Raw genomic sequence first — 18,237 nt, 5'->3', positions numbered from 1 at the left:
TGTTCCGAGTATTTGTCTTCGTAGGCAGTCATTAAGCTGTGTAAATGAGCAATTGATGGGTTAGTGAGTGTTCTCAGATGCTCATGTTGGTTTCTGTGTTTACTGGCTTGAGCGACTGGTACTGGCTAGACTAACTGGGTGTGAATGGGCATCCTTTACAGTCAGTCAAGAATTGCTTGAGATTAGTCTGCCTGCCCACCCCTTTCTTAACGTTCAAGCCAGATTATTGTATGCTTGATATACAGTCATTTCAAATGCATTTTGACTGTAAACTAGTGTAATACCACAAGCTGCTATTTATGAATTTACTGCTCTATGAAGAACGAAGCCACAGCTCTATTCTCCGGCTGTCAATCCGAGTCCGAGTCTGACTTTCTCAGCTTTTCACAGCAGTCTTGATTTCACCCACCACAAGCATGATAATTTAATCAATATCATATGACTTTAAAAAACTGAATATATCCAAGAAGAAGTCTGCCTGCAGCTGTACAGAGGAGGTACAGTGGAGCAGCAGGAATGCATTTTGCTTTTGAGTTTACTTGACATGGTTCTCACCTACACTCATTTGAATTCTGTCAGCCGTGTGCGGGTCATGTACAGGTCAGTTTTTCTCACAGATGTGAATTTCTTCCCTTTGTCTTTGCCTCTCTGTTGCTCAGTGGCCAGTGATATAATTTCAGCTAATCCTGAGCAGGAGGCCTCATACATAAATATAAGCCGACGTCTGATTGCATGCACCTTCAGCTCAGATTCACATCATGTTCCCACTTGACACTGACGGGATCATTGTCATGAGCTGACAATTTTTTCTGTGAAAACTCACTATGAAACGAGAAATAAAAGAGAACGGTTTCCTGCTGTATTTTCGCTGCACTGGTTCAGAATACAATATGTATATTTTTAATCTTTGAAGCGTGTCAACTTATAGAGTGTAGCTGTAAATGTTTTAAAGTTGTTTTATAGTTATTAGTGCATGATCAAATTGTATTAAAAACACCTTCTTTGTGTACCTTTGCACTGTAGGCTTCAGGGTAAACTGTGCTCGATCAACCATACAAGCTGGTCATGGATCAATGAATCAAGAAGCCATCAGTTCGGCATCTCTGTGTATTTGCCTCACCGCTCTGCACCGTCCAAAGGCTGAAGCATTTACACCTTTTTTCTGCCCAGCCATCTCAGCACTGTCATTGTTTGGCTGACAGACACGCTGCAGCCTGCCTTTCTTCCCCTGTAACACTGCATCCTTTGCACGTGCAGATGGGATCAGTGCTGTGGAAGTGAGCGCAGTGAAAGTAATCATAGAGCAGCCTGAGCTCCATTATATCCAAAGAAAGTTAATTATGTCCAGCTACTATCTACCATTGATCCAATCCCAAAGTGTGCCGTTGTTTACTTCCGAATCTGTGTTTAGTTAAGTCAGCGAGGACTCGGGATTGTCCCGCTGTACCATTAGCAAGTGCTTAAGGGCTCACTTGTAAACTTTCTAAGCCCACTTTTCCTCGTGTCTGGAGTAAACACGGCTTGAGCAAATAAGCTACAGATTTCTTTTATAGTAACAGTGAGAAGGGATGTGATGAGGATGAGTCATTCTATTGAACTGAAAATAAAGAATGTACTTTTGTATATATTATAGTATATTATTTTTGTAATATAATTATATCCATATAGGCTGGGGATTCAATAGTAAAATGCAAATATTCAGGGTACTGAAGTATATCTGAAGTATACTTTAAAATGATAGCCGCTGTCAGTGATTCCACTTTTTGATTCTTTGCTCCTTTGGACTCACATTTGCACAAAAAAATAGATGGATCTGGATTTGAAGAAAAAACATTGTGATAACTACTCTTCTAAAGGTCTATATTTTCATTTCTGTTTTTGTTAAATGTTACCTACTATTTCTTAAGGATAGAAAATGCTTTGTGGCAGCACAATTTTGTATTTATTGCTGGCAGGACCTTCAAGGAGGAAAGAGATGTTCTGTTTGTTTGTAACAATACGAATGCTCTACCTGAAGGCTGATTCATGGCATTTCTTCGCAGACACCGTAACAATTTGTGATCACGCAAACACGTCAAATGTCCACACAGCAGGAACATAAAACGGTCATTTTATGTTCCGAGTTTCATTATCCCCACCCTTACAGCTGCTCATCGGAGGAGCTGGAATTGCCATAGTCACTCCTGGATTTTGCACACGTGCTTTCCATCAGTGGCACCTAAAAGTGAGCGTGCCGTTCCTGAAACTCTGTGCACTTTCTGTGCACTCTACCTGGGAAGTGAAATCATCCCTTGAGTAGCAAAGATCCATCCTGGCTCGCGAGTAATTCCCTACACAGCCAATGATGCTGAGACCTTAATGGACAGATGTAATTGTGATAATAGTTGTATTTGATCTTGGCACATATGAAAACTGAGGTGGGACTCGGGCCATTAGGTGCCAGGTTTCCTAGCCTCTGCATTTCTCCATCCTCCATTTAGCATAATGACACAGAGTATTGACTGTGGTATTATGCAGAATAAAAGGGTGTTAATGTGCCATATTTAAATATCCTGATCTGTAACTGTGGCATGTTCCTTTCTGCAGCAGCAGGTAGCCAATTCGTGAAACTGAAAAACCAGGCATGACCTACATGCTTAAAGAATTACAGCAGTCAACAAAGAGGATTCTGTTGGATTCCTGTTTTTGATGCCCTGATGTAAGCCCACACTGTGGCATCACTGGTGAATAATAACATACTTGTGGTCACATTTGCGCAAGATCTCCCCATGCTGCTGTGATTTATAAGCATACCTTCCATCTGCAAACAGGCTAGGAGGCTCCTACCTACTGGGGCAGCACCCCGGGTCCAGTGCTATTTACTCAGCCAGCCGAGACGAGGTGCTCCCCCGGCAGGATCCTGCGGTCACTGTGCCCATGCATGCTTTTCTCTCCATTAACCTGTCTGCTCGTGGCTACTGTGAAGTGCCTGCAGCAGGTACAGTAACGCAACAGCATTTTGCCACAGGTTGAACTATCTTTATTGTGCCATTTCCTGCTGTTTAACAAATGATAAAAAGCTGCAGGCCATCAAACTTAGCGGTAACAGTGACTAAGTTTTATGAGCTCTATATTTGGTAAACTCTAGTCACAATATGCACTCAATAAATCATGCATTAATAAGCTTTGTTGTGTCAGTTTTAAAATGAAAATGCAGTCTCTGTAAACATGCAGATATTTGTCAGTGCGTTTGAGTTATACGTAACACCAAAGGTCCAAATAATTTTTTTTTTTTCTTGAAAACATTGCACACTTTATTCATTCTGTGCTGTATCTAATGCATTTTGAACCAAATAAGTGTGTAGAAATACTGAGAGGAAAGGTGCTCCACTTTAAAGTGATGTGATAGATTAGGGAGGAGCCCTGGCAACAGAGTAATTTCCCTGGTGACCAATTTCTGAACACTCTGAGCAAAGAAAATCAGCAACAAGCCTACATGTCAGCTATAGCTCCATACCAGGGTGCAGGCGTACACGCTGACTCATTTCTAATGAGCAGCCAGAGATAGAAATAATAACCTAAACAACAAATCATAGGTCATGACTGCAAATATAGTGCTGACGGCCTTAATTAACATTAGACCTTATTCAGTGTAAGCAGATATAAAAGTATGTATGCAAAAATGTCGTCAATGGTGGCCCAGGGTTGATGGGGAAAGAAGATGAGAAGTGGGTTATGCTTTACTATTCTTACACTGCTGCACTCTCTGGTTTGCCTCCGAAAACTACTGTAGCAACTTTGTTGCATTTAGTGTGATTTTGGCTTAAATTCCGCTCGTCATTTCTTTTCTGTCTTTAAAAGCACTACTGCTATATGTGATACTATAGAGTATTATGTGCAGAAGCATTTTGAGGTTGTTCTTAAAGAGTTTATATAAAATCTATGAAATACTTTTGGTTAGTGAAAAATAAAAGTAAACTGGTTTTAAATATTACACTGCACGCTTACTGCCTGATAGATCCATATAAAGTAGATTGAGCTTCAGCATGATTTTTGCTGACAAAGTCTTATAATGTGCATTAACAATGACATCATCACAGTATCGACCTTTCTCTTTATGTAACTCGGTTCCCGCTGTTGCACCTTCATATGGACGCTTAGTGTTTCCTGCTGCTCAGCGTGCTCTTCCTTATCTCTTCTACCGTTCTCCGAAATATTTTCAATTCAAAACTGCATAGGCATGGTAAAGCTACCATTATCATCTGTCTCACTGCAAAAATTGCACTACAGTAGCAAAGAGCGATCAATTTAGTGTAACTAGATGAATTTTTATGGATGTGATGCTGATGGCTATTTAAGGTATTTTGCTTGATCACCAGGTTGTCCTGTGCTCTCTAAATTTGAGTGTTTATGGTAAAGCACTCTTTAACATTGTAACATGTTCAAAATGACTAATTCACAGAATGAGTAGAATACAGATATAATGAAATCTGTTTTGTCATTGATTTAAATGTTCAGGTTTTTGTTTGTTTGTTTGTTTGTGTTGACAAATGACAGATTTGCATTTAATTCATTTGACAGAAAATGGTTGCTTGAAATTTAAGTACTTCAACTGCTGGTCACTCCTCTTAGCATCCTCTGTCACCTGGTTTTGAAATGCATTGCCTTCTTAAATTAATGTATATTACGATCTAAAACCATTAATTAAATTATCACCTTATGAAATAAGGTGGCTTGTATCAACTGCATCTGGTGGTTGAAAATTCATCACAACCTAAATTAAGTTTGATCAAGAACATGAGCAGCAGCTCATGTCAGGAGCTCTTCGTGTCATTGCCAATGTAATGCAGTTGTAAAAAGACAAGCCCTTCATTTTGCAGAACCATTTCTCTGTGTCCTTCAGAGGGGTGCTTAAAAATGAAACCTAACTGAAGTTTGAATGTTGTAACATTCAAACTAGAAGTCACTTTTTCGAGAATGCCAATGTTCACATTTTGAACAGAGAGGACAGATGGTTTGAAAGAGGGATGAAAGAAGCCATCTATGTTCACTGTGAACGACCATCTTTGAACAGGGATGGTGGCTTACGACACCAAGTGTCTGCCATCTATAATCCAGTTTTGAGATCCCTTCCCAAATGCCTTAACACCCACTCACATCCTGGGCCATTTGACCTCAGTAAATCACATGATAGGGTGGGGCTAGGTTTCACAGTGAGCTGAAACCTTGGCTGATTGTGACCCACACTCGTTTTCACACCTTGGCTTGTGTGATTAAGTAGAGGATCAATAGGGGGTCCATGACCCTCTTGGGGACACTCCCATAGGGCTTAAAATCTGGGACTCTCCACCAGTTGCTCTTAGAACTGAAGAAGCTTCTCAGGTGAGAAGTGAAACGTCTTCAAGAAACCTAAAGAAGTCCAGACGCTCCTTAGACTACGATGACCTGGATGACTGAGAACCTTCACAGACACGTTGTAGCATTTTCATTTTCATCTAAGGTTCTCGCCATAATCATCACTCTGCATTAATTTGACTGAAAATGTTACTAAAGCAGATTAAATCTGTATACTAGTTCTTCCATTGTTTCCCTATACTGTATATTAGGTTAAAAATTGAGCTCATTTTATGATAAATAGTTTGTGTCATTGTTTTGCAAAGTCAGGTAACAGACATTTAGTAGTTTAAGTGTTTGCTTTACCTTGAAAACAGCTCTAATTCTTTTCTGGGCACTGGCTGCAGTGTTTCGAGGTACAATATTTGGCAGATATTTTGAATGTTTGTCTCTCCATGTCATCCTCGAGATCCTTGAGAATCTGAGAAAACACTCCGGCTGCATGCTTGGGGTCATTGTCGAGCTACTGATTGATTTTTGGACCGATTAGGTAACTCCCTGACGTTGCTGAGTGATGAATATGAATCTAACCCTCGTAAAGTGCTTAAAACCTTTCCACATTACTGTGTACTACTTTTCCCTCTTGCAATCAAATGCCCTTCAAACAAATAAATGAATGTGTCACAGCGGTGTCACATTTTGACAGCATCCCATTAAGTGATTACCTGGTGCAATTTCACACCAGCGTGATCAATAGTCCTTTAATGGATCAGCCAAGGAACTAATAAAAAGGATTTTAATTGATTACGCTGATAGGCCGTCACTCCCACAGCCTGCTATATGTTAAAGGTGCAATCAGAGCAGAAGTTCAACGTCAGGTGACTGACACTTTGGCCTTTAAGCTGAGAGAGGATAACGAGGCTTCTGGCTCAGGATCACCTTGGCTGACTGACAGGAAGTAACTTTCCTTATTATGATAGTCCTTCATATCGTTTTCTTCTGCTGGGGTAATTTAGATTCCAGCTTCAATAGACTATTGCCTATATGTAAAAGTGTCATCAATTTTTATAATTGAGATACTCTGATTTTCCGTGCCTCTAATGAGTCAGTCTATTATAAGTAATCCTATTTGCACGCAGTAATTCTTTGAAATATTGTTTGTTGTGTTAGGATATATGTGACAGTTTTGCACTTTTAATCTCAGTATGCCTCTGCGCGTGCCACGGTCTGAGCCTGGCACAGGGCTAAAAACGGCCATGCTTTTCCACGCTTCATCATCTGTGGTTTGTGTCAGACCCAGACAGTCATCTGGAAAGGTCAAAGCATCAGTAAAAGATTTAAATCAGCCCACAGAAGAAAGATTTACCTTGACAGGCAGAACCTGAAAACTGGTAAATAAGAATGCAAACAGAGTCTTTCCTCTTAAACTAAACCAAGGAAAAACAGACCATTGCATTTCAAAGCTAGAGTCACAGGTTGTGATGCTTTGAAGTAACAAAAAATTTTTTTGAATATCTTTTTTGTCCTTGTAATTAACTATTTGCTTTCTTAATGCTATACGTTGAAACGGCTCAAAGATGAATGCGTTGATTAATGCATTTGTATAATCACTCTATGAGGAGACATGTATGGTTCGTTCTCTTTCAGATCTATTAATCGTGTTTTCATTTCTAAAACGAAGCGATCTTGGCACAGCTAATAGAAACAGCCTGTTTCTAAATGCAACTTGACAGGGTCAGTGTGAGAAAAGCAAACTGTTGGGCTTAGTTTTGGCACTGAGAGAACTTGACGTACGGGTGTTATTCTTTGATTAATCTCTGTGCTGTTCTGTTGTTCTATATTCATCCAGCTTTATGAGCTGCTAGAGGAAACATTTTCCTTTTTTTTTCTTCATTTGTCATCTTATTATATTAATGTTGTAGCCACGCCTTTTGATGAATGCAAGAACTAAAGCACGTATTCAGCTTGTTTTGAGGACAAATGGGACCTTTGAAAAGAATTCTTTCTCTTTAGTGTTTATTAATATACTTAAAAAGATGAATGTGAAATAGGGGAGCTTATAGCAAGGCCTATGTATCATAATATATTAGCTCACAGAAGTAAAGAGTAATGAAACTATTTTCAGCTATAAAGCCATGCTTGAATAATATGTCTGCTGCAAAGTGCTGCAAAGCCAGAACTATTACAAGGTGGTTACTTTTTATAATCTTTTTGGAAAAGACGTCCATAAATAAATATGTGTTAGTTTTGGCTCTTTGGGTCATGAAGATAATTCTATTTATCCTTCTTCTCATTCTCCACATGTCTCTTTTGTTTGGTGTATGTGCTTTCCTGCAGTTTGGTGGCTGCTATATTATTGATTTGTACTATTGATCCAAATGTGGCAGCGATTACTGGGATTTTGTGTTTAGCTTTATCATCATGCACTAAAAAACCTCCTGCTGGGATGCCCTTGTTGCTACTTTAACACAACTGAGTCACTGCTGGCAGTTTGTATTTTTACTCACAATAAAGTTTGTTTGTCTGCGAGTCACAGACTGTGTATTGAAATCAAAGACACTTAAACCTTAGACACTAAAAGTAAGTGACAGACAAGGTCGATCTCATTTGGATAGTCATGATTAATAAGATGTGAAATCCACTGTTCCATCATGAGCTATACTGGCCATCAAGTATACATATAATACATGCATTATAATGCAGTGATTGGTATAACAGTCAAAGATGGAACTTAAAAAACATAAAATATGTGTGTAAAGAGGGATGTTTGATAAGATTTTATTTGGATGCTAACAAAAAGTATACTGTGTATCTATGCAGTTCTGTGGAAAATTAAGTATATCCTTAATCTTCTGTAGGAATAAAGTGGGTAAATAGCAGCAATGTGCTTTGGTAGTTTGCTGGTCTGGAGCATTCAGGTGTCTGTTAACACAATCTTCCCAGGACTGGTCGTCCTAGCAGATTCATCCCAAGGTCAGGCTGTGCAGTGCATCTAAGACTCTACAGTCCCCAGATAGCATGTTAAATATTAAAGTTCATGACAGAACAATTACAAAAAAGCTGAAGAAGTATGGTTTGTTTGGCAGGGTTGTCAGGAGGAGGGTTGTCTTTTCTCTAAAAAGAGCATTGCAGTATGACGAGGAAAATGTGGAGCTGTTGGTTATAATGCACAACATCATTTCTGGCCAAAATCAAACCCAACATATCAGCACAAACACATCATACCAACGGTCAAGCACAATGATGGAGGGGTGATGATTTGGGTTTATTCTGCAGCCACAGGATTTTGGCCTCTTGTGGTCTTTGAGTCAGCCATGAACTCTGGACACCAACGTTTTCACACGTGAGGATAATTATCCAACAGTTAAAGCTTGGCCAGTATTCAAAGTGTCATCCAAAGCCCAGCAACAACAGAATGGCTGATAAAGAAAAGAATCAGGGTATTGTAATGGGCCAGTCAATGCCCAAACAAATTATTGAATCTTGTTTTGTACTGTAGTTTTTCCCAGGACTTCACAGAGTCCTGTGAAAATGTTCTTTTTCACTTCAGTATTTGTATTTATGCATCTTGCATTGAAGCTGGAATATGGTTTACGACACACTTCTGCATCGTCACTGCAGGGAATTCGTCAAATGTTAGTGGAAATTGCTGCTCCTGGGAATAAACAAGTGAAGCAGTCGCAGTAAATGGCAATCATACAAGTGTACAGTAGATGCCTGACAATAGTTACAGTTTAATGCAGATGGGTGCAGTCGTGCAACATTTTATTTCAGTAGATGACGTTTGAATTCCTCTGCTACAAAATTAAACGTTTGGCTTCAAAGAGGAGTTACTTTTGTCTTAATTTGTGTGATCATGCTGATTGTTTTCTCCATCTCTCTCTCTCTCTTTGCGCAGGCCTTCCCATGTATATCCACAGGCATCTACGGTAAGCTCAGTCTCCCTTCTTTTATTTCTGTTTTTATCCATTTGCTTTGTTCTTTCAGTGCAACTCAATGATAACAAGCTGCTCATATTCCCCAGTTTGTGGCTGAATATTTTAAAATGATGCACATAGGGCGGAGGTTACTTAGATATAAATACTAAATATACCAACAAGTTCACCTTAAAACATGTTGCACAAAGGCAGGATGTAGAAGAATACTGAATACTGCTTATGCACCCTCATGAGATCAAGCCAAATAAGCTGCAAGGCATTGCTGGCAGAGAGCTGATGTGCTCATTACACTTAAAGTCACACTGAAAAGAAACCAGACTTGTTGATATGAACAGAATTTTTGAGTTTTGAAGATAAAAAAAAGTTAAATGCAAGAAAACATGTTGATTCTTTGACTCTTTTGATCATTTAAATTGCCTGTTTTTACCCCACACCGTAAACTGTACAGTTTATGAATTTGCATACAGCTCCAATACTTGCAGTAGGTGCCAAATGTGTAAGGATTAATTAACATGCTAATTTCTGTTGTTTGCAGCTGACTATTAGCAGCAATGTAGTTCCACATAAGCAGCCACAACTGTTCTGTAAAGTTATGCGTAATTGCAGATACCTACAGTATTCTGCCAATTTAAAAAAATGTGCGAGGCAACAACTGATAAATGATTCTGGGTCTATACTTCTTTAGGCAGGGATCTCATGAGAGTCGATAAGTGCCTCTGATCATTTCACAAGACGAGGTGCTGCCAATTTTACCAACACTGTTTCCTCAAGATATGTACATGCACTGTTCGCGCTCTCAATAGGCATACAACACAGCATTTATTATGTCCACGTGCCGAGTGTAATGCGAATTCAAAAGTGACATATTGAACTCGAATCCTTTTCCACAGAAAGCAAAACCAACAAAAGTTTCAAAAGCCCTCGAAACCTTCTTCTGAAAACAGCAAAGAAAACCAGATAATTAAAATTTATGACACCAAAGGGTGGATAGTTCCTTTCACATTCCTCGGTAATTCAGATCATTTTAGATGATACTTTGATGAGGTCTTTTGTCCGTTTTACGTCGGGGAGTTATATTTCCGGTGCTTTCTGTACTATTCTTCATGTGGTTGACCTCGCTCAGATTTATTATATACACCAGCTGTTGTTGTTCTAATAAAGCTACATAAAAGCTACCTAATTTACTAAACCTACTGCAGCTTACTTCCAAAGCTGTGTCACTGTGTGAATTTAATTTAAAAGGATTTTTTTTAAACAACATCATTGGTGTAGATAAGCACAGACACAGCTGAGCTATTTGAGTGTGCTATTAAGACCTGATGCTGGTTTTTTATTTAAAATGCAGACATTTGAAGCCGTATCTCAAACTGTAAGCGAAGCATCAACAGCCACTGACTGGATTTAATTAAAAGCTAGGGACTGGAATGTAGTGCACACGTGAGTCGGTGCAACTATCCGGTCACAGCTCATAAAGAAAATGATAAAATGTTGATAATCAGTGACAGTTGAGCACCTTATTTGTGATTTGCTGTGCATTTCAGCGGCACATGTCTCTACAGTGCTAGAGTATTTGCCATAACTTGCAAACAGAGTGCATTCAGCTGGTAAAACACACCCTGAAAATCATCTGTGCAGACGCTTGAGAGGTGCATTCAGCTGTGATTATACTCAGGCGGTTCTGACTCGTTTCCAGTTGACATGCCAGAGATTTGTGCTGCCGTTTCATGTCCTGAACAAACATGTCACATGTGATGTGAAGACACAGATCAAACCGGATGAGCTAATTTTCACGACTATGATTGGAAACTGTTTCTGTATGAAAAATGACAGTTTGGTTATTGATTAAACCTGTTAGTTATTGATGTAGTCCTAGTCCGTTAGTGAAAGCACAGAAGCCTCTACCTTTCCATATTTCTTTGGTTTTTTTAAACGTCTAATGAAAAACAAAGTAATTAAGTTTTAGTCTGAGTTTTGTGTTTTGATTTCCAACTGTAGACAGTATGCAAAAATAAAATGATTCATCTGCAGCCCCTGGGGAACATCAAAAAAAGCCTCTGCCCACATGCTGGGTACCTTACATCTGTTTGTTTTTCTCTCCAACCAAAGCCATTACTCCTCTGCCTTTATCAAACCTGGACTATAACTAACTGCCAGCTGTTGCACACTGAAATACTACACATGCAAAGTACTGATTATAGAGCCTGATAAACTTTGGCAGTGCTCATTAAACTAGCTGAAACTGCCCGGCATAGATAAAAGATAGTCCGAGTGGCGAGCTATCCTGACACGCGCTATTGCATATGTGTGTTAATAAAGACCAGTCTTTAGTAAAGCGTGCTCATAAATCACAAGACGTTTAATTATGCTCTTGATAGAACACTTCCCATTTGGGATTTTGAATAAATTCCCCCTGTCACTTTTTTGCAGTTCACACACACACACATCTTTTCTGCGATGTTATGTTTCGTTCCACCTGCCGATGCACACATCTCACAGGGGCTTCTTCTTTTTTTAGTCCACTCTCCTTCCTCTTCCTGCAAAATATATGTTATCCGCTTAAACACGAGTGTCTGACTTCTCGTGACGTAACAAATTACATAACAAGCTGAATTCAAGAAGTATAGTGAAGAGCATCAGCTAATGGTTATATACAGTGTTTTGTGTTAAAAGCAAAAATATGGAGTAGAGTAGCTGTAGTGGCACAAAGGTAGTGCAAATACATGCAGGGGAGAGAGTGGGGTGGGGGTCATTGTTTGTACTGCGCGCCGCTGACGAGGGCACCACTTATTGCCATTCACTGTGCTACTGTGTGCTGCACTGCCAGTGGGAGCCTGTCATACCACACCACCAGGAGCCCCCTCGCATCAAAAGGATGGTCTGTGCAGAGCCAAGCATGCAGTGGAGTGGGAGGGGGGATTAAACAGCCTGTTTAATAAATAAACAGCTTAGCGCTTCCATAACTAGATCTCCACAGAACAACAGCTGATTAAGACTAAAGATCTTCACACAGCAGAGGGCAAATAGAGGAGGGACTTTCAAAGGAAGTACAGTATAGATAGCACAGAGCTGTGTTGTTGTTCTCCGAGTCCTCTGCATGCCCCCTGAGTACTGCCATATTCTGAAAGGGCCTCTGCTCTCTTGTCAGGAGTTCTGACATTTTCTGTGCATTTTAGATAACCTTTAAGGTCAGCTTCCATTTTAGCAATATAAACAAAAGCTCTTTAGCGTGGAAGTCACATCTCCCCGATCCCGATGTTTGCGTGTGATTTTTTTCTAAAAAAAGAAATCTCTTTTTGTCTCTGTTGAATGTGCATCATTTTGAGTATGCGTTCACGGTCATGCAGGTACTATGCTTATGTACACGTGCTTGACCTATTTCTGCACTTGAACTGGAGCAAGAAAACAAATTCTGTGCCCCAAACATCGTGACACAGAGGAATCAGGAACAAGTTATCCAAGGCCATTGTGGTGAGACAAACAGATTTGTCAGGGAAAGTTAATGCTAATTGACACCCTCTCTCACGCCTCCATATTCCCGAAGACTCAGTCACCACTGACAGATGATGGCAGAACAGGGAGGTTGGGTGTAGTAGAGGTGTGCAGGGGGTACCTCAGACGCTTGGAAAGAAAAATGAGAGATCACACTGCACTGACAGTCCAATCCCTCAGTCCGGCCCATTAGCCACAACAGAATTTCTGCACCGATAGTGTGTCGGAGGTACCACCCATAAACAAACTGGTGCCCACCGTGGGCCACGAGGTCACCCAGCATGATAGAGGTTATTAAGTGCTGCTTCTGTTTGCACATCAATCACAGCCGTGCGACCTGGGTTTAAATGGATTATTCCTTCCACGGAGGAGACACCTCTCAACGTCTCACAGGATCAGTGCCAAGAGTCCAACTACCTCGACTTAGAGAGGTCATTTTCTCTTTTGCAATCCTTTTGTTTTCTGTCCTTCCTCCTATGCATCCTCTTGTCTCTAGTTCTCCCTGACAAGTCTGTCTTATTAGCCATACAAGGAAAATCATATGAAAAAACAACTATTTTCAGATGCATTTTAGACTTTTGCACCTTGTGCAGATCAGGTCTTAGGCAGTGCTGAAAAAGCACTTTTCAACAACCCCATAATGAGGCATGCAGTTTATAAGCAAGGACACGTATATTACTTCTGCTGTTTGCTGGATAAGAAGCCATTGCACACATGTATTTATAACGCTATCAAAAGAATCAGAGGCGCTTGATGTGGCAAAGCTGCTTCTCTTCTTTGGACAAATATCTTCCTGTTTACTGCTAACCCCTCACCTCTGGCTCATCTGTCTCTGTAACTGATCCGAGATTTGTTGACAAAGGACTTTTAGCACTGACTGGTGGCTGTGGGAGATATGTGGATGTAATCCACCAAAGCTCTACTGGTATGTCCACACTGCCATCCCGCTGTACCGTCCAGATCAAAGGTGTCAAGCAGCTAAGATTTTTTTTTCTCTAACCAGCATCATGGTCTGGCTCTCTTTATCCCTGTCTAGGATTAGGAGGGCTGGAGACATTCATGCACCTTATCTTTAAACAGTGATTGCTTGCTGCTAGCTTGCCAGAAATGGCCCAGGCAGGTTCCCCCTTCTCTCAAAATACATGAAGCCTAATCTAGCTGGGTTTTTGGTATTTCAAGGTACATACAGTAGCAGCAATATGTTGTATCAGTGGGCAGCAGAGTGTGTGCTCAAAGAAAGCAAGATCTCCGTGGCCCAATGTGCATTTGTTCTCAGCACTTTTCACAGATGATAAGCCAAATGTAAAAACACCTCCCACCCACAGGACAATAGATTTAAGGGTTTGTGAAACTTGTTCGAGCATTAAACTTTTTCATTCCACAAACTTCTCAGAATGTTTTTACAAAGTAAAACGTCGGGTGTTAAATTTAGCATGTAGGACAAAGCATGCTATCACCTACATGGATTATTTCCAAGGAAGGTCATCAGCTGTTGTGCTCTGCCCTCTTTCTTCTCACCTCTTTCCCCCCCTCCCCTGCCTCTCTTCCTCACATTACACCCTCCCATCCCTCTTTGTCTCTGTCTCCTTCTGTGGGCTGCAAAGTCGGTCATGGTCACAGCCCTGCTGTCGTGTCCCAGTGTTAGTGTAGGAGCAGCTCCGGGCCATTTGACACCCACGCAATGGCGTCTAGAGTCCTGGGGCGCTACTCTGTCCTCCACCCCGGGTCAACTCACCTCTCCACTGGGCCCTGATGGGGTGACTACCCTGTTCCCCCGCTCACTTTTCAGATGAACGCACAGCATTGATGCCTCCAACTAGAGCAGAGCTTAGCTGTGCTACGCTTAATGATTTTCTACTGTTCAAAACCACATCCACCTAATCTACATTGTTTTATACTGAGCTTAAATGATTCCAGCCTGCCTGTCTCTTATTACAGCTATCTTTAATAATAGCACTAAAGCTATCAACATTTTATTGAAAACAACAGCAATAAAAAGTCCTTTTTTTAATAAAAAATACTATTAAGATATTTCAAGGAAAGCTGTGAGGCGTTATCTTGCCAAAGACCTTTAAAACAAGTACAGATCACTGTTCTAAGCATAATATAATAAGAAGAAGAATCAGGAAAAAAAACCTGTATTGATCCCTGCAGGGAAATTGCTTTATTACTGTTGTTAAAAATACAGCTATGAAAGGAGCAATTACATGTTACAAAAAGAGAAAAATGGAGCTGAGAAGTAATAACACTAATTAAAAAAAATACACAATACTTAACTAGAAATGTATACCTGGTGATTCAGAATATTACGCATGGTCAAACATTCGCATGTTTGTTTTGTGCTTGTTTTTTTTGCGCTGTGGTAGTTTACTGTCATTCCAACACCTGTGGTAAGTTTGCCAGCCCCAGCTAACTCAGCCTCGGGCTATATACAGCTTTAAGGTAGACAGCTCATCAAAATGAATGACGAGTGTTGAGACATGAACTTGACCAGCTACAGCTGTGGAGAAGGAGAGTGGAACCAACAATACAGTTTCTCCCTCAAGGGGAGAAAACCTGCACTTTCTGTATTTCTGAAGAATTCAAACATCATACAGTCTCAGTTTATCAGACTTCACCATTTCTGTTATCTGTTGGTACCATATCCTTGCAAATAAAAATAAAAAAATCAGAAGACTAGGTGCTAAAAAGAGAGAGAGAGAGAGAGAGAGAAACACTAGAAATAATGAAGCCCTAAAATAACAGCAGGCTGTGGTATTCTCTGCACAATATAAGCCCACTCAGGAAAAACAAAAGTGGTGTGATCTGCAGTGTGCGCCTACAAGGCTACCCATGCATTTGCAAATAAAAAATGGGAATGTAACATAGCCCGGACATGTATTCAACTTGTTGACTTTCTACTGCTCACTTTATCAGGTGATGCATCCACTTCTCACCACAGGAAAAAACACCTTAGCTGTACAAGTTTGTTGCAAAAGTTAACTCTGAAAGTTGAGTTAAAGTAAATTTAGGATATGAAAGAGCTGCCATGCTGGCAACAGTCAGAGCAATGGGCCTGCTTGTTCTTAAAGCCAAAATTTCCCCTAAGGCAGAGTACACATTTATATATATTTTTTCCTCCCATGTTACAGTTGAATGGATATTTTTGACCACGAACTTCTATTTTCCAACTGTTACAGAGTTGACTGCGATTGAGATGGGAGCTTTTGTTTAGCATTCTGAACAGAATATCTGAATTTTTAGCTTTAACATCAAACTCAAGGGACTTTCTTTGGTTTTTATTCATATAAAATACACAACCTACTATATGCCTGAAAAATCACATAAGGACTTGTGCAAGAAGTGCTTTTTGCATATGACCAGTGTCTCCACCCTTTCTTTGCAAAGAAAGGGTGGAGATCCTGTCGACTGGCTACATCAAAGCAAGTGTACATACGCGCAAGATGGATGTAACTTGCTGGATGGGGATAAAAATAAAGCTTTAACTAAAAGGAAATTAAAAGGAAATTAAGCAGTCCTTCTCGAACAGTTCAATGATGCTGCTTTAAGTCAAAGGCATGAAATTACTGGATGAACACTTGGCTTGTAGCTGCTATAGTGTCAAAATTGTTGACTGCATATCCCAATGTTACGCAATAGTGTTGTTGTGTCCTTTTATTTACACGGTACATGCAAGTTTCTCTCCCCTCTCCTCTCCTCGCCCTGTGCCCGGTGATGAAGTAGAGGAGCCTTCAGCAGAAATAACACTGCGCCACCTGAGCCCTCATCAGCGGCGCTGTGCTGCACATATCCCATTAGTGCACCTCACTAAGACAAATCTCCCAAAGCCGAGCATATTCCCAGCATAGGTGAGAGCCGAGCCAAGTAGAGCAGGGACCCTGGAGGGCCCACCATCACTGCGCCCGACGCCAGCTGCCCGCCACCTGACAGATTGGTTTTTCCCGAACTCTCAACACAGCAAATGGCAAAAAAAATGAGAAGGAGGTGTTGAAAGGAGAAGATGGAGAAGTAAAACACTGAACTCTGTCATTTTGTGCGTACTTGAGCATATAAAAGAGTCAGAGCTGAACATCATTCAGGAAGCGGGGTTGTGTCGACTCCTGCTGTGACTCGCAGGTCTGAGAGAGACTCTTTTGGACGTGTGGACCGAGAGTTTTTCTGTCTCGCCGTTTCAATGTACGTGGCCAGGCTGAAATGGACAAAGAGAGGAGAGGTGGTGAAAGTTAAAAGTTGCAGAAGGAGACAAATGATGAGAGAGCTCTCGAAATGCTGCCATTGACCTTGATGTTGCAGTTGAGCAGGGTCGTTCTGCCAGGCTGCCCTCAGCTGCTCTGACACCTTTTACAGGCTTTCCATCTAAATCTCTGTCCAACATAGACTACCAAGTCTATCATTTCACCTTCCTGTTACTGTTTTCATTATTTCTCCAGCTAACTGCTCTCTCTGCCCCTCTTTTCTTCTCCGCTATGATTAATAGGTATAGCTCTCGAATCAATAAAGCATTTGTAGAAACTCCACATAGAATAGATTAAATGTACTCAGTGCCATCCACACTTCTGGTGACCAGCATGTACTATTATCGAGATTTAGACCTGTTTTTAGCTCCAAATATAATGTGTGCCTGTTTATCTCTCTCTCAAGATGAATAGAGCTAGAGCACAAAGGCAGTTATTTACAATTTTAACAATTTACTTATTTGTTTCATTTGTTTGTGTTCTACTTCTCCGACACCTCTCTTTTTTCTCCTGCGGTTTCCTAAACAGCTGGTGTTTTCTTTGTGGATCTATTTTTTTAAGCTTTCTTGTCATCTACACATCTGTTGGCTTGTGTTACTTGATCTGTTGTTACTCCTTCATAGGTATGGTAGCACTTTTCCAAAAGGTAACATTTAAACAAAAAAGAAATTATATCACTGGAAGTGTAAGTGTGCTTGGGAGACAGGGAGAGCCAGGTGACCTGCAGACCAATTTGGCATTCTGGATTAGGTTCTGAGCACGCAGCTCTCGGGGCATCTTTTGAAGGACAGGAGCTGTGAACGGGGCTGTGCACTGTCTGCAGACACTGTCTAACAGAGCCATAGAAGCAGACTGGCTGTCACTGCTGGCCGGTATGCAGCTCACATCTTGCTTCACCCAGAGCTTGAACAGGAGCTCAGCAAGGGCTCGGCAGCGAGTCAACCCCTCTTCTCTCCTCGGTGTAATTCGGCCACTCCTGTCAAGCTGTGGAAGGGGAGGGAAAGAGAAGCAGTAAGGAAAAGAGACATCAGCAGCAGTCAGATGGGTGAAGGTGGTAGGGTTAAAGCACTGCACACTATATCTTGACTGTCAAGGCAGTTGATGTGAAGCATTTAGAGAATAGTTATTGAGAAACTGTGACAGCAGGTGGTCTGAGAGAGTGCGATGAAAGAGTAGAGGAAATGTAAGGTTAGCGATTTCTGGCTTTTAATTTTTCTTTACATCTGACTTAAATGATAGAGGTTGTTGCAGTGCTTATAAGG

At 40.8% G+C, this 18,237-nt stretch overlaps 1 protein-coding gene across 1 annotated transcript in view; it reads left to right on the top strand.

Moving 5' to 3' along the window:
- macrod2 (mono-ADP ribosylhydrolase 2) overlaps positions 1-18,237 on the top strand; it is a 402,096-nt gene that overhangs the window by 295,906 nt on the left and 87,953 nt on the right. Inside the window, exon 7 of the mRNA XM_040034340.1 lies at positions 9,212-9,242. Coding sequence (XP_039890274.1) covers positions 9,212-9,242 — 31 coding nt within the window. The remainder of the gene's footprint in view (positions 1-9,211; positions 9,243-18,237) is intronic.

This window comes from Simochromis diagramma, unplaced genomic scaffold, assembly GCF_900408965.1.
Source record: "Simochromis diagramma unplaced genomic scaffold, fSimDia1.1 OVJJ01000481.1, whole genome shotgun sequence".
NCBI classification, from domain to species: domain Eukaryota; kingdom Metazoa; phylum Chordata; class Actinopteri; order Cichliformes; family Cichlidae; genus Simochromis; species Simochromis diagramma.
The sequence above is the reverse complement of the archived record's forward strand: the minus strand, read 5'-3'. Positions and strand labels throughout refer to the sequence as shown.